General features: G+C 41.0%; 2 protein-coding genes across 5 annotated transcripts in view; one reads left to right on the forward strand and one right to left on the reverse strand.

Annotated features, from left to right (window-relative positions):
- MASTL (microtubule associated serine/threonine kinase like) overlaps positions 1 to 12,547 on the reverse strand; it is a 34,346-nt gene extending 21,799 nt beyond the window's left edge. For all 4 annotated transcript variants that reach the window (XM_046011085.1, XM_046011083.1, XM_046011084.1 and 1 more), the window contains exons 1-4: positions 12,313 to 12,547; positions 9,597 to 9,734; positions 3,411 to 3,550; positions 1,923 to 2,011 (exon numbers count right to left, since the gene is read on the reverse strand). In XM_046011085.1, the coding sequence (XP_045867041.1) occupies positions 1,923 to 2,011; positions 3,411 to 3,550; positions 9,597 to 9,734; positions 12,313 to 12,498 (553 nt within the window). In that variant the 5' untranslated portion in view covers positions 12,499 to 12,547. The remainder of the gene's footprint in view (positions 1 to 1,922; positions 2,012 to 3,410; positions 3,551 to 9,596; positions 9,735 to 12,312) is intronic.
- A 957-nt stretch (positions 12,548 to 13,504) lies between these two features.
- Positions 13,505 to 23,931, forward strand: part of YME1L1 (YME1 like 1 ATPase) — a 51,898-nt gene continuing 41,471 nt past the window's right edge. Inside the window, exon 1 of the mRNA XM_046011086.1 lies at positions 13,505 to 13,684. Coding sequence (XP_045867042.1) covers positions 13,652 to 13,684 — 33 coding nt within the window. The 5' untranslated portion in view covers positions 13,505 to 13,651. The remainder of the gene's footprint in view (positions 13,685 to 23,931) is intronic.

Raw genomic sequence — 23,931 nt, forward strand, 5'->3', positions numbered from 1 at the left:
TCCCAGGACCCTAGGATCATGACCTGAGCCGAAGGCAGAGGCTTTAACCCACTGAGCCACCCAGGCACCCCAGACCTCATTCTTTTCTATGGCTGAGTAATATCCTAGTGTGTGTGTCTGCACACCACATCTTCTTTATCAATTCATCTATAGATGGACGCTTGGATTTCTTCCCTATCTTGGCTATTGGAAATACTGCTGTAATCAACATAAGGATGCACCTTATCTTTTCAAATTAGTACTTTTGTTTTCTTTGGGTAAATATCCAGTATACTGTATAGTAAGGAACATCTCTAGTGGCATCTCATCTAGCCATCTGTACTCAAATATTATTATTACTGCTGGGAAGAATCTGAGTAGTGAAATGGGACTAATAAAAACCATAAATAGCCCCCATCAGCTCAGGTCAAATTTTATCAAACTAAATGAAAATCCTTAGGTATTCAAAACTTTTGAAATGTGTACTTGAAAATAAAGAATTATAGGTGTGTATTTATTTTCAAATAATTATAATCCTGTGGTTTATAATTTATAAGCCCAATTTTGTGCTCTCCTGTTCATTTATTTCTATCTGCTACCATTTTAATAGATAAGTTAATATGCTACCAAGTCGGTAAGCTCTCAATCATAGAAACATCTCCATGTTTCTATGATAAACTGTTTCTATGATAAACTCAAGTAATTTCTAGTTTCTCCCTATTAGAAACAATGCTGCTATAAAATTTTATTCATATATTTTGTTCTCTTGAACCATTTTCTTAGAAAAATTCTAAGATAGACTAACTAGGTCAAAAAGAATTAAACTCTTTTGTTTCTTTTCTTAAATTCTTAATTTTATTTATTTATTTGAGAGTGAGAGCGAGAGCAAGAGCGAGAGAGGGAGTATGACAGGGGGATGGTCAAAGGGAGAAACAGACTCCCTGCTGAGTGAGGAGCCCGACAAAGGACTCTATCCCAGGACTCTAGGATCATGACCCCAGCTGAAGGCAGTTGCTTAACCAACTGAGCCACCCAGGCATCCTAAACTCTTTTGTTTCTTAAAACTCATTGGTAGATAACCTTTGGAAAGCACTGTGCTAATTTACAATGTTTCTGGAAAAACTAACTGTGGTTTTGCAGTCTCATTAATTTTAGATCTTCAGTTCTCTCTCCCTCTCTCTCTTTTTTCTTTTTTTGCCTAGTTTAACAGTGAAATGATTCATTTATTATTTTTTAAATTAGCATTTCTTTCATTACCAGGAGTGAAATTAATATGCTCCCCTATACGTGTGTGTGTGAATTGTGTTCAGTTTCTTTGCCCTTGTTTATCAAGGTCTTGGAGGTGGTTCTGTCAGTTTGAATAAGTTCTGTAGGTATCACTGTTTATCATTTTATAGTTAGTTTAGTCACTTCACTGATGTTTAATTGGTCAAACCGGTTTCAGTAGACATAAAGTTAGAAGAACAGAAATTCTGAATTCCTCTTTGAAGATCCAAAGAACTTTGAACGTCCTTGATGATTTAGGAATGATTATTTCCATTTCTCATCCTTTTTTTTCTCCCATTTTTCTTTTTCTTTTTTTTTTTTAAAGATTTTATTTATTTATTGACAGGCAGAGATCACAAGTAGGCAGAGAGGCAGGCAGAGAGAGAGAGAGGGGGAAGCAGGCTCCCCGCCAAGCAGAGAGCCTGACATGGGCCCAATCCTAGGACCCCGAGATCACAACCCCAGCCAAAGGCAGAGGCTTAACCCACTGAGCCACCCAGGTGCCCCTTTTTTTCATTTTTCATCTTCAATTGAAAGGAAATACCATTATACCTTTCTAGTCTTTTTTGGAACAAATAATCATCAAATTTTAGCATTATAAACGAACAAAATAGTGTAAGTTAACAGCAAGTAGTTGTTGGGTTTTTAAAAATGTACTTACCTGCTATTTTTCTTACCTCTATTCATAGTAACTTTGGAAAGGCCAAAATCTGTTAGTTTAATATGACCTTCATTAGAAATAAGCATGTTGTCTGGTTTCAAATCCCTGCACATACAAAAAACAAATAGTAGACAATTAAAAAAGAGCTAGTGTTGATGTAGAATTAGCAGGGGAAAACCCAGAAATTTCAGAAGACTCAAACTCTATTTATTTTCACTAAAACAAGGCACTTACTGTTGGCTTTGAGAGTGCAAAAAACAACTCTCAAAAGTAAACTATCTTCTGTATATTTGAACCAACGAGAAAGTTAACAGATCTAATACTAGATTATCTTTGGCATTATTCAGTAGATAGCCCATTATAACAAATAAACCTCATTAGATAAAATAAACTTCAGGCTATACCAAAATCAGACTTACCTCTTTCATGGAGGGTAAGATTACACCTTAATAGAAAAGAGCCACTTAGAACATGACTTCCTTTGCACAGATTATAACACCGCAAATCAGGTGGCATTATAAAATATAGCCCTTTTTATTTAAATAAATAAGTTTATTTTTTACGATTTTATTCATTTGAAAGAAAGAAAAAGAGAGAGAGAGAGATCGAACAGCAGGGGGAGCAACAGGCAGAGGGAGAGGGAGAAGCAGGCTCACTGAGCAGGGAACCTGATGCGGGGCTCAATCATAGAATACAGATATCATGACCTGAGCCAAAGGCAGACGCTTAACAACTGAGCCACCTAGCACCCCAAAATATAACACTTCTGTATGTATGGTAAGAGGGTGGAAAAAAGATTCAATATTCTTCACAACAAAATGGTGTACCCATGTTCAAAGCAACATATTCAAAGCACAGGGAGGGGAGATGAAACAAGAATTGATGGAATGTATACATTTTTTAAAAACTTAGTGCTTTTATTTACTCTTTAAAAAAGATTTTATTTGGGCGCCTGGGTGGCTCAGTGGGTTAAGCCGCTGCCTTCGGCTCAAGTCATGATCTCAGGGTCCTGGGATCGAGTCCTGCATCGGGCTCTCTGCTCAGCAGGGAGCCTGCTTCCCTCTCTCTCTCTGCCTGCCTCTCTGTCTACTTGTGATCTCTCTCTGTCAAATAAATAAATAAAATCTTAAAAAAAAAAAGATTTTATTTATTTATGAGAGAAAGAGAGAGAGAGCATGAGCAGGAGGAGGGGCAGAGGGAGAGGGAGAAGCAGACTCCCCACTGAGCTGGGAGCCTGATGTGGGGCTCGTTTCCAGGACCCTGGGATCATGACCTGAGCTGAAAGCAGATGCTTAACCCACTGAGTTACACAGGTGCCTCAAGTTGATGGAATTTTTAAACTCACACTAGTTACTACCAAACTTTATATGGGCAAATGCTTATGTAAATATTTCAAACTCAAATATTTAATATATAATTTGATTATCTGCGGTTTTAACTAATAGTTTGTAAAAGGCAAAAAAATTATGTTTAACTAATAGTTTGTAGAAAAGCCAGTCTTTACCTGTGGATGATTCCATGTCTGTGAAGATAGTCTAGAGCCAAGGCTACTTCAGAAATATATTTCACGGCCATTTCTTCATCAAAATAACCATATATATGTAGGAGAGACTTGACATCGCCACCAATAAGATATTCCATTACCTATCAAAAAGGAATACAAATGTTATAAAATAAAAACAGTATGATTTGATTACCTTAGAAACAATTTTTGAGTGTTATAGTTATCTATTTTTAGCATGGCTCTGTAACAGATACATTTTCTTTTTTTTTTTAAAGATTTTATTTATTTATTTGACAGACAGAGATCACAAGTAGGCAGAGAGGCAGGCAGAGGGAGAGGAGGAAGCAGGCTCCCTGCGGAGCAGAGAGCCCGATGCGGGGCTCGATCCCAGGACCCTGAGATCATGACCTGAGCCGAAGGCAGCGGCTTAATCCACTGAGCCACCCAGGCGCCCCCAGATACATTTTCTTGATCTACTCAGTACACATTAATACCAAGTTTGCTCATGTCGCCATATATATATATATTTTTTAAAGATTTTATTTGACACAGAGAGAGAGATCACAAGTAGGCAGAGAGACTGGCAGAGAGAGAGAAAGAGAGAGAGAGAGAGAGAGAAGCAGGCTCCCTGCTGAGCAGAGAGCCCGATGTGGGACTCGATCCCAGGACCCCGAGATCATGACCTGTGCCGAAGGCAGCGGCTTAACCCACTGAACCATCCAGGCGCCCTGCCATATATTTTTTTTAAATTGAATTTGAACTGCTTAATCTGAATAAAAATTCAGACGTACAGAAAGGTATAAGCACAGTCCCATGTACTCTTCATCTAGATCCACCCACTGTGTGCATTTTGCCCATTTGCTTTCTTCCTCTCCACATGTATGAATATAAAATACATGTTTGTTAATAATATAATTATATTACATAATAAACAAAGGAACATGATCATTAGCATAAATATCTTAAATGCATGATTTTTATTCAGACTAAACAGTTTCAAAGTGTGGCAACATTAACAAATGATATTTATAGCTTTAAAGTTTTTGCTAAATAACCGGAGAATAAAGTTGAAGAGATCATGACCTGTCATCACAAAATTCTTTGTCATGTATCTCCTAACAAGAATATTCTTACCTAACTACAGCATAATAAAATTCAAGGAATTTAACACTAACACTATTATCTAATTGATAGTCTGTATTCAAATTTCTCTGAGTATCTAAATAAATGTCCTTGATAAGATTTCTTACCACCCTGCCCTAGCCAGGACCTCCATGGCATTTAGTTATCATATCCCTTTAGTCTCCTTTAATCTGGGACAGATTTTTGCCTTGTTGAGGGGGGCAGTCTTTCCTGACATCTGATCATTTCCTCACTGTTCAATTCAGGTTTGCATTTTTGGCAGGAATTCTAGGTAAGTAATGTCGACTCGTTCTTAGAGACACTCTCACCAGATGAGACAACTACTGTCAGCATGCTCCGTTACTGGGCATGTTGACTTTGATCACTTAGTTCAGGTGGTGACTTCCAGATTTCTCCAATGAAGTACTTTTTTTTAACCCCCTGGTAATTAATAAGTAATGGAGGAAGTATGTTGAGTGTATGTAAATAACCTGTTTCCCAACAAATTTCAAGCACTGATCTTAGGTCATGTGACCACAGATGATTTCTTGTCTGACTCCAATATTGCTAGGTGGTTGCAAAGCTCTACGATTCCTTTTACATGCACTGTCATTATTCTTAAAAATCTGTATAGTTTTAAGGTATAAAACTGTATAGTTTTAAGGTATAAAATACTGCCTAGTAAGACCTTCATAAAACAAAGTCCTTTCTTTCCTCTTTAGGTCAGTAGTTTCCCTGGTATATCGAGATAGTCAGTTTTTGTTGATGATATCATTAAAACATTTACTAAGCCCCAAGTCTATGCTACACACTGTGCCAGCACTGGAAATATAAGCAAGAATAAAATGTCTCTTCACTGAAGAGTTTATATTTCAGTGGTAGGTAAATAAATAAGTAAACATACTGCATTTGAGCTCATAAGAATGTTTCTTATGTCCTCGTCAACAATAATTATTGATCCTTTTTCCTCTTTGTCAATCTAAGAACAAAAGGACTTGTTTAGATGTTTATTCACTTGTAGGGAGATTTTGGATCTTTACACTTTTTAAAAAAAGATTTTATTTTTAAGTAATCCCTACACCCAGTGTGGGGCTTGACCCCACAACCCCTAGATCAAGAATCACATGTTCCACTGACTGAGCCAGCCAGGTGCTCCTATTTTTGGTCTTTCATGTGTCTTTTGTGAATCACTTCTATTCTTTGCTCATTTTTCTACTCAGGTATTTAATTCTTTCTTATTGATGTATAAAATCTGTTTACATAGTAGTAAAATTAGACTTTTCTGTATTTTTCTGAACAATATTTTCTCCAGACTTGTTATTTGACTATGCAAATGGTATTTTGTATCAAAATGTTTTATTTTGTACTTAGTAAGACCTGTATCAATTCATGATTATAAAAATGTTCACATCAGTTTCCTTCTAATACTTTTTTTGGGAAAGATTTTATATTATTTATTGTTGAGAGCACATGAGAGAGAGAGAGAGTATGAACAGGGATAGGGGGAGAGGGAGAAGCAGACTCCCCACTGAGCAAGGAGACAGATGGGGCTCAATCCCAGGACCTTGGGATCATGACCTGAGTGGAAGGAAGACGCTTAACTGACTGAGTCATCCAGGTGCCCCCTTCTTCTGGTACTTCTTCTTCTTCTTCTTCTTTTTTTTTTTTAAGATTTTATTTATTTACTTGAGAGAGAGAGAGATCACAAGTAGGCAGAGAGGGAGGCAGAGAGAGAGGGGGAAGCAGGCCCTCTGCTGAGCAGAGAGCCTGATGCAGGGCTTGATCCCAGGAACCTGGGATCATGACCTGAGCTGAAGATAGAGGCTTAACCCACTGAGCCACCCAGGCGCCACTCCTTCTTCTAGTACTTTTATGGATTCCCTTTTTTAAGTAGAAATCTATGATACAAAAGGGGAACAAGTGACCCTAGCACCATCTCAAGTTTCATAACCAAGCAGAAATGATTTCAAGTGACTTCAAAAACCAGAATTTTGATACTATATCCCAAGGACAAAAAGAACAGGAAAAAAAAGTCCTAAATTGACTCTAGGTGTTTTAGTGTTAGTAAAACAATATTGATATTGTTATTTTGAAAATATTAAATATATAATGTTATAAGTTAAAGCAAACGTGGGGCACCTGGGTGGCTCAGTGGGTTAAAGCCTCTGCCTTCGGCTCAGGTCATGATCCCAGGGTCCTGGGATTGAGCCCCACATCGGGCTCTCTGCTCTGCAGGGAGCCTGCTTCCTCCTCTCTCTCTGCCTGCCTCTCTGCCTACTTGTGATTTCTGTCAAATAAATAAATAAAATATTTTTTTAAAAAAGCAAACAAGTAATTACATTAATGTTTTTAGGAACCTAGATTGTCAGGGTAAAAATAAATTGTTTCAAAATATTTTTATCTGTTATATATATTTTTTAAAAGATGCTGGGTAAAATTCCATGATTTCCCACTGAATTGGAAATTTCAGCATGAACTTATGTTATATTTGTTCTTTCTATAAAGATGTTATGGGGTGCCTGGGTGGCTCAGTCAGTTAAGTGGCCGACTCTCAGTTTCAGCTCAGGTCATGATCTCAGGGTCGTGAAATCGAGTTTGGTGTTGGGCTCTGTGCTGGGCATGGAGCCTGCTTAAGATTCTCTCTTTCCCTCTGCCCCTGTCCCCTCTAAAAAAAAGTTATAAAATACTTAAGTTACAGGGATGAAAAAAGTACAGCACAGGAAATATAGCCAATGACACTGCAATAACATTGGTGACAGATGGTAACTAGACTTATTGTGGGGCTCATTTCATAATGTATAAAAATATGGAATCACTATGATTTACACCTGAAACTAACAGGATATTGTTTTAATCCTTTAAGTCTTCCTGGTGCTCTCTAATGCCTTTACTACATACTGTTCTGTATGCCGTGTGTGATTAAATAGTCCCCTACCTTCTTTGGGAATGGAATATGTCAATGTTTCCTTCTTTTTCTATGAAGAGCCAGATAGTAAATATTTTAGGCTTTGCAAGCCATATGGTCTGTGTGGCAACTACCTCAATCTTCTGTTGTAGCCCAAGAGCAGCCATAGACAATAAGTAAACAAAGAATGTGGCTGTCCTCCAATAAGATGTATTTAGTCACTGAAATTCAAATTTCATATAGTTTTCACTTATCACAAAGTATTACTCTTCTTTCGATTTTTTTCAACATGTAAAAAATGCCAAAACTATTCTCAGCTCACAGGCTGTGCAGAAACAGTGGGCTAGATTTGGCTTACCACAGGCTTAAAAAAGTGGAAAGTTAATTATTCTTATAGTATTTGGTTTTCACCTTCTTACTGCTACTCTATTTTTTTCAACACTGTCAGACAGTGAATCGTCCTATAAAAAGTAGACCCACATCTCTGGGTTTCTTAGAACCTAGGGAGTCTCCTGAAGGGCTGCCCTTAATGTTATCCTGAGGGTGAATTCCCTCAATACAAATTTGTGTCTTTGCTTCAATATCCTTCCCCATAGTATTGCCAGATCTTGTCGCTTACAGAGAAGGTCATTACAACCAGCTACTACCATTCATGCTAAGCTATTCGTTGGAGTGTTGTTTATTTTATTTTTTGAGTGTTGTTTAGAATAGTCAAAGAACCCAAACCAACTCATTAATAGGGCATTTGTTATAAAAATTATGGAATTCCTTAATAAATCCATGTAATTCTGTGTAGCCATAAGAAAGGATGAGACCACCGTATAAAACAATAGTATAATATGATCATAGTTCATGTACTTAAAACTGTTTAAAAAAAGTTTTATTGATCCTGAATTAGTCCAAATGAAAAAAAAGTGCTCACCACTGTCCTAGAAAAACTTCTTATTCTCCAAAGTTTTCTAGTCTTCCCATTAAATCTTTGAAGCCACATTTAATGTCAGTCTAAATATACTCACAGATTTACTGAAAGACTAGAAATGGATTTAACCATCAGGTACCAAAAGAGTTTTAGACTCTATTTTTATAATCTATCCTGAATTTTCAGGTGTACAGCTTGAAGCTGGATATCATGTTCTGTTCAGTTTCAAGCTTTTGATATAGCAAAAAGTTAAAGTGTCCCACAGTTATGTTCCACAGACTTACAGAGAGCTTTAGCATATCAAGGATAAAGGGATTCCACTCCTGAAGGCAAATCAATTATGATGAAATGAACATCATCAACTCTTCCCTGGGTCTACAGTCTGCTGGCTTACACTGCAAGATTACAGACTTGCCAACCATGACTATCCCATAGAACAATTCCTTAAATCCTCACCCTACACACACACACACACACACACACATAATCTCTCTCTCTATTAGTTCTTTTTCTCCACAGAACCCTGGCCCATACACAGTTACAGGAACTTGGTCAAAGTCATAAAGCTAGTAAGTGCAAAAATTGTAATTCAAACCCAAGTACTCTAAACACAGAGACGGAATTCTTTTTTTAAAAAATATATATTTTTAAAGATTTATTTATTTATTTGACATAGAGGAAGAGGGAGAGAAAGCGCACAAGCAGGGTAGCAGCAGGCAGAGGGAGAGAGAGAAGCAGGTTCTCCATTGATCAGGGAGTATGATGCGGGGCTTGAACCCAGGACCCTGGGATCATGACCTGAGCCGAAGGCAGATGCTTAACCCACCAAGCCACCGACGCACACCTTAAAAATTTATTTTGGGGGCGACTGGGTGGCTCAGGGGGTTAAGCCTCTGCTTTTGGCTCAGGTTATGATCTCAGGGTCCTGGGATTGAGCCCCGCATCAGGCTCTCTGCTCAGCGGGGAGCCGCTTCCCCCTCTCTCTTTGCCTGTCTCTCCGCCTATTTGTGATCTCTCGCTCTCTCTCTGTGAAATAAATAAATAAATAATCTTAAGAAAATAATTTTTAAGTAATCTCTACACCCAATGAGGGGCTTGAATTCACAACCCTGAGATCAAGGGTTGGATGCTCTACTGGCTGAGCCAGCCAAATGCCACGCCTACCACTTCAACTGTATTCTTCATTCAATGAATTTGGTGATTGCTAAACGACGAAAAAAATGTAAAATTAATTACTTACCAAGTAGACATTGTTTGCTGACTGTAGTGAATAGTACAAATGGACAATGAAAGGACTTTTGCTTAGGGCTAAGGCATCCCTCTCAGCTTGTACCTGATGAGTCATATTTTTGTTGATCATATCTGCTTTTTTGACAACCTATGGTAGACAACATAACAATATAGTCATTTTAGTTTTTTTATTACAAAACTGTTCTCAGGTTTCAGAATCGCGTTTGTGAAAGCAAAACCAGAGAGAGAGAGAGAGAACATAGATGTCATCGCCCTCAGGAAACGGTCAGAAGAAGAACTAATATGGTAAACGGAACTAAAATTTCTTCAAGAGAACTGCTTATTTCAGCATCAAGTGGCATCACATCCCTTTTGAGAAGGAGAAAGAAGTAAACACATGCTCCCCCAGTGCCCTACATATTAGTAGAAAAATAGTTCCATCCTACTAGTCTTATAACAAATTCAAAGGTAGTAATGTTCCTAATAAGCCCCCAGATAATCAGGAACCTAGGCACAGATAATTAGGAGCTAATAAATTTTCTTTAACTTCTGATTCTTTGATGGGTGGGAATTGAATCAGAAAGAGGAAGAATATCGGAAGTTTGTTTGCCTAGGAAAAAAAACCTTAATAGTTAAAACTACTGAAAGTTAACAATCTCAAATGCAGTCTTACAGAAAATAACAAAGTACTCTTTTCAAGTTGCCAGGTAACTGGTACAGAAGCAAAACTGTAATATAATCTGTATTAAGATTGGAGCACTAAACTGAACAGTCAGTAACATTGAGATCAATTGTCAGAAAGATTAAAAGACACATTTCTTCCAAGGACTCATTAAGAGTAATAAAATCAATATTAATGTGTATAATTAATACACTATAAATTCCAGCCTTATATACTTTGCATAAGAAAACTGAGGGAAATTGACAAAGCCAGTCTACATGATTTTTTATATTTTTTACTTGATTTTACCTGTCATTCCACTAGATTGGAAGCTCTGTGAAGGCATGTTTGTTTTTGTGCAACACTGGACCCTAGACCCTACACACAAATGAGATACTCAACAAATATTCATCAAAAAAATGAATTGGTTTTTTTTTAAGATTTTAAAATTTTATTTATTTGACAGAGAGAGAGAGATCGCAAGTAGGCAGAGAGGCAGGCAGAGAGAGAGGAGGAAGCAGGCTCCCTGCTCCCAGGACCCTGAGATCATGATCTGAGCCGAAGGCAGCGGCTTAATCCACTGAGCCACCCAGGCGCCCCTGAATTGGTATTTTTATTTCGACAACTGATAATGACTGATTAGGAAATAGAGTAGAAAGAAAAGCAAAAAATTGATAGAACATATGAAGCAAGGAGAAATTAATTTCAATGGAGTGGGTCTCAAAGGTCAGGTAAGGTTTGAAGAGGAGCGAAGCGGTATGCGGCTTCATCCCAGGACTCTGGGATCAAGACCTGAGCGCTCAACTGACTGAGACACTTAGGCACCGTATGATTGCTTTCCTAAGAAGTTTGGACTTTAGCTTGCAAGCCACAGCCTAAGGAGTGGATGAAAAAACTAGCGATTCTACTTAGGGGTCTACTCCAATAGACTAGGTATGTAAATGAAGGTCTGATGAATCTCAAAAACACTGGTAAAAACAAAAACAAAAAACCCAGATGCAAAAGACTATATGTTGTAAGATTCCATTTACATGCAACGTAGACAAAAGGCAAATCTGTAGAAATAGAAAGTAGATTGCTGGTATCTTGGGGCCAGAGGTGTTAAGGGCAAGGTACTGAAGACAGGCAGTAGATATTTTTAGAGTGATGGATTTATTCTAAAATCAGATTACGGTGATAGTTACCCAAACTGTAATTTACCAGAAATTGACTTGTACTTTTAAGAAGGTAAGAGGTGGGAAAAGTGGGAGGGAGGACGATGAAAACAAAGAAAAAATGAAGTCCTGTATTTTGGTAGTCTTGGGAATGGGATGGAAGGGATGGTAAGAAGGAATATGAGATAGAATTGACAGGACTAGCTGAGGCACTGGTTATACAAATGAAGTAGAAGAAAGTTAAAGTGACTCAAGTTTCTGGCCTGAATGACAGCGATGAAGGTGATTTTCTTAAACGTAGAGAGGAAATACAGAAGATTCAGTGTTGAAGCCCTTAGGCGGAGAGGACTGTTCAAAGTCAGGCAAGTACAATTCCAAGATACCTGATAGATATTCACATAGCAAGGAAGGTGAAAATGCATCAGAACTCAGAGTGCTGGTTTCTTTCCTTTCTCGTGTTCACTCAATGCTGAAATTGAGAGTAATCCCAAACTATGGAGTGGGTGAGGACCAAGGGAGGCCAGGAGAGGCTAAAATACACTGAAAGCTCTTGAGGGTTTTCCTAGTGATATATGCTGCTGCAAGGATAAAGGAGTGACATGTTCTAACATGTTTCAGTTTAGTCTTTAAATAATTGTTTCAAATTTAATGTTTCCAACTTAATCCCGGTAAAGGTCGGGATGGTAAACATGATTCAGAAATCCTGGCGTCTCCTAAGCATTGGCGGAGTGAAAGGAAGGGCGGGGCAGAGGCGAGACACCCAGCCTGCCGGCGCTCAAGTCACCCCAAGTAAAAAGTCATGTCACAGCGCTCTATAGGCTCCTGCGGCCCTGGGGCCTGCCCAACTCGGAGGCAGGAAAGAGGGCCGAAGGTCCAGACTCTTTCCCTTTCTTTTCTCCCCGACTTCTTACCTTCACTGCGTACAACTTGCCGCCTTTCTGCCCGAGATACACCTTCCCAAAGGCGCCACGGCTAATGGGCTTCACTATGGTGAATTCCTCAATGGAGGGAGGTCTTGGCACTGGGATCCTATTCACGCACTCCCCTTTAACCGCGTCTCCTTCACTCTCCTTCTCGCTTCCCGCAGTGGGCTCCATCGTAAGCCAGCCCGGAGAGAAGCCTGCTGCATCAGCCAAGGCCCCTTTCCGAGCCACAACTCCCGCCAACTGAGTTCAAAGTAAGACCCCGCCCACGCACTCCGCCGTCAGTGACGCCACCGCGTTGTGGCGCTCGCTGCGCCGAGCCCAGCACAGCCCCGCCCCCAGCGCAGCCCCGCCCCTGTCATCTGTTTGCAGGCGCGGGCGGGGACCTTGGGAAATTCTCCAACCAACCACAGACTCTTCGAGGGCGGGGACCGCGGCCCAATCCCTTCATTTGTAATAATGGGGGAGGCACAGACAGTCTTTGGCCTACAAGAGAAAGGGTCTACTCGGACTAAAATCTCGATCGCAGAACTGAGGTTTCTTTTGACCTCCAATCGAGGTTGACGGGACCCTGCCCTCCTCTCACTTTTGCTTTGTTTGGTTTTGTTTGGTTTTCAGTCCTTCGCGACCTCGCACCCTGGCGGGAAATGAAAGCCAGTTCGGTCTGGCTAGTGCAAATCAGAGAATGTGGAGAAACTGGATGAGCAGGAAGCCGGTGGCTGGCCCTGTCATCCGACATACAAACACGATGTAACTTGCCGGCCTGAAGCGGATTAGAACCAACAGGAAGAATTTTCGATTTATTGTGGGGAAGATAAAGAGCCAAACTGTAGCAAAAGAGTTTATCGTACCTTACGGCCCCGTCGGAAAAGGAGAATATATTGGAAGGTTTGATAAATTCGGTGTACAAAGAAAGATTTAAGAGGGTCGATGCTGTCGCCCCTTAAAGAAAGAAATACAGCCAGAGAGCTTGGGGATCCCGCACTTGTATCATTCAACGTGAACATCAGCTACTTTAGGGGCCAGGGGACCTCAGCTGCGGTAGTAGATACGTCAGTCCGGGAAAAGAGAGGCGGCAGACGTAAGCCCCCGAGCATTGCCCACCTGCCCCGGAAGTACTGGTGCGTTGGAACCTTACCTTCCGGGGCAGATTGTCTGTCGTTGCAGCAGCTGTGAGAAGGGGAAGCCATTTTCTGTTTCTAGGAAGAGTAAGGGCTAAGGGGAGAGGGGAAAAGAAAAGGAAAGAAGGGCTCAGCACCTCCCCGCCGAGCCGTGGACAGAGGGGCACTTTCGGCAGGCTGGCGAGGTTGCTGAGAGCCCGGAGGAGATGTTTTCCCTGTCGAGTACGGTGCAGCCCCAGGTGAGTCTGGCATCGGTCCCTTTTTCCTCCCTTCTTGCCCGCGGCTGCTTGCCGTTTGCGTTTTGTAGAAGCTGTTTCTCGTTAGGGGTCCTTGAAGGGACGCGATCTACCCAAAGCGAGTCCTAGGATTAAGAAGGGATCAGCGGCTACGCTGAGAGTAGAAGGTGGACGCTGCAGCAGAGACCGATAATGATGGAGACCTTGGTTTATCGAGTTGATAGCGTGGGATTTTTACTAGAGAATCCATTAGGCATTGTTCAGCGCCGGACATTCTGGGGTGGGGGGTGCGGAGTGAGGATGGAAACGCCTTTGCCTTAGATGTAAAGGGAGGAAGTAATGTTTTCTATCTTATCACCTCTCCGGAGATTTACTGTTAACAACCCCAATACCCAATTCTTTCCTTTTTAAATGGAATTTAACTCAAACGTGTTGTAATAATTTGAGTACCACGAATGCTTGCTTGCTTGCTTTTTTTTCTTTCTTTCTTTCGGCCAGAAAAGACCAATAAACACATTTTTAAGTTATTGACTGCTTGCGTTACTATTTTTGTTTAGCCCCTGTCCCATTTTTTTCATAAAGCAAAAGATAGGGCAGAAAAAAAAATTCCCAGGGTTCTTAATTATCTTCTTTCAGGAGTAATCACTTGTGACAATGTGTTGTCCTTGGTTCAGTTAATCATCTTTTTTGGATGGCAACATTTTGATAGTTTTTTTTGTTTTGTTTTTTGTTTTTTTTTTTTGGAGTTCTCAGTTTTGCAAATACATTTTGGACATACTTAGATTTTAAAATAATTATAACACTTTTAAGTTTCAGCATATAATTACGTTCCTTTGTGTAACCCCACTCTCTTGGTTTTTTGTTTTGTTTGTTTGTTTTGTTTTTGGCTAGTACTGTCTGGGTAATTGAAAATGAAGTGGTTAGTTATTTATTGAGCATCAGTAATGTGCCTGTCAGGTGGAGAAAACAAATGTGGAATCTTGATGGACATATGAAGAAAAATGAAATGGGAGTTAGCTAGGTAAAGAGTGAATGGAAGTAAACAGTTATCCCAAGTATCTGCAAGGATATCTGTAGGTCCTGAGATAAGGAAGAGCTTAGCTGATTGGAGGAACAAAAATAAGGCCAGTGTGGCTAGAATGTACTGATTAAATGGTGTGATGACAGAAATGAGGTGGGGGAGAAGCAGTGAGGCAAATCATAGAGGAAGTTATAATAAGGTACCTTACCTAATTTTTTTTTTAAGATTTTGTATATTTATTTGAGAAAGAGTGAAAGAGTGGGGGAGGGACAGAGGAAGAAAGAGAAGCAGACACTTCCCTAAGCAGGGAGTTGAGTAGGGAGCCCGGCCATTGGAGGCAGGGCTTGATCCAATCCAGGGCTCCATCCCAAGATCCTGGGATCATGACCTGAGCTGAAGGCAGATGCTTAACTGTCTGCCTATCCAACTGAGCCACCCAAGCACCTCTAATAAGAAGGGACTTTGGATTTCATTTTAAGTGTATTGGGAACCATTGTTTGTTTGTTTTTTTTTCTTAAGATTTTATTTATTTGACAGAGAGAGATCACAAGTAGACAGAGAGGCAGGCAGAGAGAGAGAGGGAAGCAGGCTTGCTGCTGAGCAGAGAGCCCGATGCGGGACTCGATCCCAGGACCCTGAGATCATGACCTGAGCCGAAGGCAGCGGCTTAACCCACTGAGCCACCCAGGCGCCCCCCATTGGATGTTTTTAAGCACAGAATGCCATGATCAGATTTACATTTTCAGTAGATCACTCTGGCTTCTGTGGAGAATTAGAAGGGCAAGAGCGGAGGTGTTTTCTGTTAAGGATGTTATTGCAGTAATCCTGGAGGGGGATAATGCACCACTAAAGTGGGGACAATGGTTATGGAAAGAAGGGGATGAGTTAGGTTTTGTTTTTTGGTTTTTTGGGTTTTTTTTTAAAGAATTTTTATTTATTTGACAGAGAGAGCACAAGCAGGTGGAGTAGCAGGTAGAAGGAGAGAGAGAAGCAGGCTCCCTGCTGAGCAAGGAGCCAGATGTGGGCTCCATCCCAGCACCCTGGGTTCATGACCTGAGCTAAAGGCAGTCGCTTAACCAACTGAGGCACCCAGGCGCCCCACGAGTTAGGGGTTTTTGGGGTTTGTTTTGTTTTGTACAAGGAGTAGAATTTAATGAGAGATTGGATATGACGGATGATGGAAAGAAATGTTTCTGGTTTGATCAGCCAGATGCATGGAAATGTTATTTACCAATATGACAGTGTCCGTGTAACCAAACTCAAGGGTTTTGCCACTTGAGATGCATCAAGTTGAACACAACTCAAGGAACTGTTGAAAACAAAGGACTTTATTACTTCTTACAAGTAAGGGGACAGATGGCTCTCTGTGGGGTTAGTATAGGGAAGCTTTTATTCAGTGTGTTAGGAGGTGGGGCAGGGAGCACTTCCAGTCGGTCGCTCAGGCCCAGCGTGTCAGCATGCTAGTGCACACATTGTATGTTCGAAAAAATGGTGGGAAACTCAGCCTCTAGGGGATCTTGGCATTGTCATGTGCTAAAGGTAACTTCAGGACAGCTCAGAGGGGCTTCAGGGAGACCCACCTAGCAAGGGGCTCACATAAGGGGCTGTCAGGGAGACACACCTGGCAAGGGGCTCCCAGGTGAAACATCATGTCTCCTTGGCTGGAATTGTTAGTTCTATAAAACAAAACATATTCCTTCCCTGCCTTTGTCCCTTTCCTTCCTCTCTTCTGATAGCTTTCCACCCTCTTACTTGAGTAACTTCCTATTGCATTCTAGCTTACATCTGGAGGAATCCTACCAGTTGTTTGAAAAAGAAGTCTGACTTGGCCTGTTGGAAACAGTATTAAACCCTTTAAAACTGAAGTTCAAGAAGTTTGTATCAAGAAGACTCAATTTTAGGAGATTTGTCATCAGCTGGATGAAGAGTTAGTGCTGCATGATGTTGGTAGAGATGGTGAAGGTATTTTGTGTACCATAGGCAGGCTTAACTGGGCTCACAGAACCCTTACACATTTTATGCTGTGAAAGATGGTAAACATTTGTAATTCCTGGCTGCTTAATCAATGGAATATGCCTGAATTTAAACTGTGAAGTTAGGAAAGATACAAAAAGTGAACTTTTTCATTAAGAAGAGATCGAACCATCTTTTAGTAATTCTAAATCCATTTTTGAATGAGAAGAGCTATAACTAATTGAAATAAAGCTTTTCAAAGAAATAGGCAGAAAATACATATCTTAAAATAATTTTATTCCGGGGTGCCTGGGTGGCTCAGTGGGTTAAAGCCTCTGCCTTCGCTCAGGTCAGGGTCTCGGGGTCCTGGGATTGAGCCCCACGTCAGGATCTCTGCTCAGCAGGGAGCCTGCTTTCCTTCCTCTCTCTCTGCCTCCCTCTCTGCTTGCTTGTGATCTCTGTCTGTCAAATAAATAAATAAATAAATAAATTAAAAAAAAAAATAATTTTATTCCTGTAGTTTTAAAAGAGCTTATTGTTTGTTTCTCACCCTAAAAATAATACACGCTCACTGCCAAAAATGCTGAAAAGAGAAATACATATAAGAAAATAAAAATCCGCGGTGCCCGGATGGCTCAGTGGGTTAAGCCTCTGCCTTCGGCTGGGGTCATGATCTTAGGGTCCTGGGATCGAGCCCCACATCGGCTCTCTGCTCAGCGGGGAGCCTGCTTCCTCCTCTCTCTGCCTACCTTTGATCGATTTCTCTGTCAAAAAAAAAAAGAAAAGAAAAGAAAAATTCGGAGCACCTGGGTGGCTCACTTGGTTGGGTGACTGCCTTCGGCTGAGGTCATGATCCCAGGGTCTTGGGATCAAGCCCCACATTGGGCTCCTTGCTCAGCGGGGAGCCTGCTTCTCCCTCTGCCTGCTACTCTGCCTGCTTGTGCTCTCTCTCTCTCTGTCAAAAAAAAAAAAACAACTCCATAATTTCATTGTGCAGACATTGTATTTTAGAATATATTCCTTCATAATTCTTACCTCTATATAAATATGTGTATGCATACTTTTTTAAAAATCTAGTTTTACATTTAACAATTTTTTTTAAAGATTCTACAGAGAGAGATCACAAGTAGGCAGAGAGGCAGGCAGAGAGAGAGGGGGAAGCAGGCTTCCTGCTGGGCAGAGAGCCTGATGCGGCGGGAATCCCAGGACCCTGAGATCATGACCTGAGCTGAAGGCAGAGGCCTAACCCACTGAGCCACCCAGATGCCCCTACATTTAACAATTTTAAAAAATTTTACAACATATTGTGAATTTATTTCTGTTTCAGTAAAAGTCTAACTGGAATCTGGAGTCAGAGTATCTTGGTTAGAATCTTTGTTCATACACTTGACTTGTTGAGTGTGACTTTTAACATGCCACTAAACCTGTCTAAATTCTTGCTGTCTTTATCAATTAAATGAGAAGTAAAAAGTATTGTTTATGCCTGTTTTAAGGATTAAATGAGATACTATAAATGAAGCGCATAGTACAAAACCTGGCAGACAAGCATGCCCTGAAGATACTGTGGGTTTGGTTCAAGACTACCACAGTAAAGCAAGTATTACAATAACAAAAGTCAAATGAATTTTTGGATTTCTCAGTGCATCTAAAAGTTATGTTTGCACTATACTATGATCTATTAAAAAACAATGTAATACTTTAATTAAAAAATTGTTGAAAAATGCTAACCATCATCTATGCTTTTTTTTTTTTAAGATTTATTTATTTGACAGAGACACAGAGAGAGAGAGGGAACACAAGCATGGGGAGTGGAAGAGGGAGAAGCAGGCTTCCCGCCAAGCAGGGAGCCCAATGTGGGGTTCGATCCTAGGACCTGGAAGACGCTTAGTGACTGAGCCACCCAGGCACCCCTGTCCCTGTGCTTTTTTTTTTTTTTTTTTTTTAAGATTTTGTTTATTTGTCATAGAGAGAGGGAGAGAGAGCACAAGCCGGGGTAGAGGCAAGCTCCTTGCCGAGCAAAGAGCTGGATGTGGGATCATGACCTGAGTGGAAGGCAGACACTTAACCGAATGAGCCACCCAGGCGTCCTGTGCCCCTTTTATTTTTTTCCTCTAAAGATGTATTTTTAGAGATAGAGCGTACACACACACAAGGGAGCAGAGGGAGATGGAAAGGGAGAGAATCTCAAGCAGACTCCCTGCTGGGTGCAGAACCCCATACTGGGCTCCCATCTCTCGACCCTGAGATCCTGACCCGAGCAGAAATCAAGAGTTGGACACTTAACCTACCGAGCCATCCAGGCTCGCCTTATCATCTGTGCTTTCATAATCTTTTTGCTGATGGAGGGTCTTGCCTCACAATTGTTGGCTGATGACTGATCACCGTAGTGGTTGCTGAAGGTGGGAGGTGGCTGTGGCAATTTCTTAAAATAAGACAACACTGAAGTTTGCAATATCGATGGACTCTTCTTTCATGAATGATTTCTCTGTCAGATGTGATGCTATTTGATAGCATTTGACCCACAGTAGAACTTCTTCATTATTGAACTGAATCATCTCAAACCCTGTGTTTCCTTATCAACTCAGTTTATGTAATATTCCAAATTTTTTTTTTTTTGTCATTTCAATAGCCTTCACAGCATCTTCACCATGAGTACATTTCATCTCCAGAAACCACTTTCTTGGGGCACCTGGGTGGCTCAGTTCTGCCTTCGGTTCAGATCATGATCCCAGGGTCCTGGGATCGAGTCCCGCGTTGGGCTTCCTGCTCAGCGGGGAGCCTGCTTCTCCCTGCCCTTTTTCCTCTCCTCCCGGCTTGTGGCTTGTGTGCTCTCTCAATCGCATGCTCGCTCACACACACTCTCTCTCAAATAAATAAAATGTTAAAAAGAACCCACTTTCTTGGCTCATCCATAAGAAGCAACTCATCTGTGTTAGTGTGATCATGGAATTGCAGCGCTTCCCTCACATCTTCAGGGTCTGCTTCTAGTTCTCGCTGTTTCCACCACATTTACAGTTGCTTTCTCCAGTGAAATCTTGACCCCCTCAAAGTCAACCCGTGAGGTTTGGAATCCGTTTCTTCCAAACCCTGGTTAATGTTGATATTTTTACCCCTTCCTGTGAAAATGTTCTTAATGCCATCTGAAATGGTGAATCCTTTTCCAGAAGGTTTTCAGTTTACTTTGCCCAGATCCATCAGAAGAATCACACTCTATGGCAGCTGTAGTCTTTACAAAAAAATTTTTTTTTTTAAGATTTTCTTTATTTGACAGAGATCACAAGCAGGCAGAGAGGCAGGCAGAGAGAGAGGGGGAAGCAGGCTCCCCGCCGAGCAGAGAGCCCAATTAGGGGCTCGATCCCAGGACTCCAGGATCATGACCCGAGCTGAAGGCAGAGAGGCTTAACCCACTGAGCCACCCAGGCACCCCAAAATGTATTTCTTTTTTTTTTTTTTTTTTTTTTTTAAGATTTTATTTATTTATTTGACAGAGAGAGATCACAAGTAGGCAGAGAGGCAGGCAGAGAGAGAGAGAGAGGAGGAAGCAGGCTCCCTGCCGATCAGAGAGCCCGATGCGGGACTCGATCCCAGGACCCTGAGATCATGACCTGAGCCGAAGGCAGAGGCTTAAACCACTGAGCCACCCAGGCGCCCCCAAAATGTATTTCTTAAGTAATAAGACTTGAGAGTATAAATTGCTTCTGGCCCATGGGCTGTAGAATGAATGTTGTGTTAGCAGACGGAAAAGCAACATTAATCTGGTTGTACACATCCAGTAGAGCTCTTGGGTAATCAAGGACATTGGCAATGGGCAGTAATATTTTGAAAGGAATCATTTTTTTATGAGCAGCAGGTCTGGTTACAGGGGGCCTAGAGTATTGACTAAATCATATTCTAAATAAATGTGCTATCAACCAGGCTTTGTTTTTCCATTTATAGAGCAGAGGCAGCATAAATTTAATAGTTTTCCTTTTTTTTTTTTAAAGACAGAAAATGACTTTTTTTTTTTTTTTAAGATTTTATTTATTTGCCAGAGAGAGAGAGAGTACACACAAGCAGGCAGAGAGGCAGGCAGAGGCAGCGAGAGAAGCAGGCTCCCTGCCGAGCAAGGAGCCCCATGTGGGACTCAATCCCAGGTCCCTGGGATCAAGACCTGAGCCGAAGGCAGCGGCTTAACCAACTGAGCCAGGCGTCCTGATTTAATACTATTCTTAAGGGCCTGGGATTTTCAGAATGGTAAATAAGCATTGGTTTCAACTTAAAATCAGCTATACTGGTCCCTAACAAGAGAGTCAGCCTGTCTTTTGAAGCTTTGAAGCCAGGCATTAGACTTCTCTCTAGTTATGAAAGTTGTAGATGGCATCTTAGATTAGAAGGCTGTTTCTTGTACACTGAAAATCTGTTTAGTGTAGTTATTCATTAGTTATCTGTGTCATCTAGATATTCTGGATAATTTGCTGCAGCTTCTGTATTTGCTGCTTTACCTTGTGCTTTTACGGTACAGGGACGGCTTCTTAAACCTCATGAACCAACCTCTGCTAGCTTCAGAATGTTTCTGCAGCTTCTTCACCTCTCTCAGCCTTCATAGAGTTAATACAGTTAGGCCATTGCTCTCAGTTAAGCTTTGGCTTAGGGGAATGTTGTGGTTGGTTTGATCTTCTAGCCAGACTATGAAAACTTTCAGCAAGAAGGCCTCATTTTGCATTTTTATCATTTGTGTGTTCACTGTAATGGCACTTTTAATTTACTTCAAGAACTTTTCTTTTGCATGTACAACTTGGCAAAGTACAAGAGGCTTAGCTTTCAGGCTATCTTGGCTTTCGACATGCTTTCCTTACCAGGCTTAATCATATTTAAATTTCGATTGGAAGTGAGAGATGTGTGACTCTTCCTTTCATTTGAACACTTAGATGCCATTGTAGGGTTATTAATTGCCCTAATTTTGATGTTGTGTCTCAGCCAATGGGGAAGCCCAAGGAGAGGGAGAGAGATGGGAAGGACCCATTGGTGGAGCAGTCAGAAGACCCACAACAGTTACTGATTAAACTCAGTGTCTTACATAGGTGTGAGTCATGGCATCCCAAAACAATTACAGTATTAACATCAAAAATCACTAATCATAGGTAACCATAACAAACACAATAATAATAAAAAAGTTTGAAATAAGGTGAGAATTACCAAAATGTGACAGAGACGTGAAGTGAGCAAATGCTATTGGAAAAATGGTGCCGGAAGACTTGCTTGATGCAGTGTTACCACAAATCTCCAATTTATAAAAAAATGCAGTATTTGTGAAGTACAATAAAATGAGATATGCCTGGACGGTAAGAACCCATTTAATTTATTCATTTACTCAAGAAATATTTATTTGGCATCTACCGTGCGTTATTGTTGCACTGGGATACAGTATGAATAAAACAAAAATAAAATCTGAAGTATGTAAGTCATGTAAGTATTGTATAAAAACATTTTGTTACTGAAGACTGGGTTTGTCTCTTGGTGACTCTCAAGCCAAAAGATACAGCCAAGCCAAAGAATAGGAAAAGGAAAGATCTTGTAGCAAGTAAAGGAGAATACTAGGCCTCTTTCCCAGAGAAATGTTTCCCTGAATAACAAAATTGGGAAAGTTTTATGCTAAGGGTTTGTACATATTCATGCCGAGGCTTGTGGAATGGGGAATACATCATGGAATTGGGGCAAAAGTCTCCTTAAAGGGGCACCTGGGTGGCTCAGTGGGTTAAAGCCTCTGCCTTCGGCTTGGGTCATGATCCCAGGGTCCTGGGATCGAGCCCCACATCGGGCTCTCTGTTCTGCAGGGAGCCTGCTTCCTCCTCTCTCTCTGCCTGCCTCTCTGCCTAGTTGTGATTTCTCTCTGTACTATTAAAAAAAAAAAAAAAAAAAAAAAGCATTAAAAAAAAAAAAAAGTCGCCTTAAAGTGCCTGAGTCCAAGTCAGCGTCCCCCGGGGCCAGCAAGGGGGCCAGCAAGGGATAGAATCATTGGTTTTCTGCCTCCAATTTGTGAGGGCTAAAGGGATTTAGATCCTGAAAAGATAACTGGAGAAGATCAGTCTTCACTTTTGAACTCTCGGGATTTTACCATTTTACCGTGGATTTATTGCCCCTGACATGATTAGCCTTCTGGCCTGATAGTGGCTGTTTTACATTCTTCCCCCACTCCCCAAACAGTAAATTTTATGTGACATTAGACAACATTCCCCAGTTTCTCTCAGTTGTGACATGTAGATGGCGTTACATTGTTTTTGTGGTCACCCATGCTGAGCAAGGTTTTTCAATCTTCAAAACACTCGAAACTCAAAGGTTCTGCATTTCACATCAGTTCACAAGTCCCAGTGTATCTTCCCATTTATTGGAGTTGGCATAGATTCCCTTTTAGGTAGAAAGATAGAGACAAAACCATTTTCTTTAAAAACAGGTCAGTTCACAATTTCATTTATACCATAAAAATCAGATGGGAGCATGTTGTTAAGCTGTTTTATATTTTCTCACAAGGTGGCTGGGGGGCCTTATGTCAAGAAAGCTATGTCTGTCTTTGTCCAGGGACACCTAACTCTGTTAACAGTTTTACATTAAATAAGTACATAAATAAGGTAAAATAGAGTAGAAAAAAAAATCCCTTGCCACATCAAACTTAGATTTTAGTGGGAGACTGTGGTATATAATAAAAGGTAAATATTTGGTCTTTGTTCCCATTTCTTGTCATGAAGCTCCTAAAGCCCTTGGAATTTCCCCTGTGGTAGGAGTGTCTTATTCCTGAGGCACCCCTTTCGATCATCCTGTATTTATGCTTATGAGGTGACTTGGGATAGGATCTTTAGACAGCCTCAGGCCTGAGCTGGTCACCTAAGAGACCTAGTGATTAGAAGGTGGGAACTCTCAGCCCTAACTCCCCTAGCTTTTTGGAGAGGAGGGCTAGCCTGGGGATTGATCTCTTTAGAAACTCTTTTTTTTTTTTTTTATGATTTTATTTATTTATTTGACAGACAGAGATCACAAGTAGGCAGAGAGGCAGGCAGAGGGAGAGAGAGAAGCAGGCTCCCCACTGAGCAGAGAGCCCGATGCGGGGCTCGATCCCAGAACCCTGAGATCATGACCTGAGCTGAAGGCAGAGGCTTTAACCCACTGAGCCACCCAGGTGCCCCTCTTTAGAAACTCTTAAGCAGTGAGATTCAGTGCAAAGATTCACTATTCAGAAGGGTGATATACTCCACATCTTGGACCCTTCAGGCTGTACCTATTCATCTGGCTTCCTTGCTTCCTT

The sequence above is a fragment of the Meles meles genome, chromosome 7 (genome assembly GCF_922984935.1).
Source record: "Meles meles chromosome 7, mMelMel3.1 paternal haplotype, whole genome shotgun sequence".
Classification (NCBI taxonomy): domain Eukaryota; kingdom Metazoa; phylum Chordata; class Mammalia; order Carnivora; family Mustelidae; genus Meles; species Meles meles.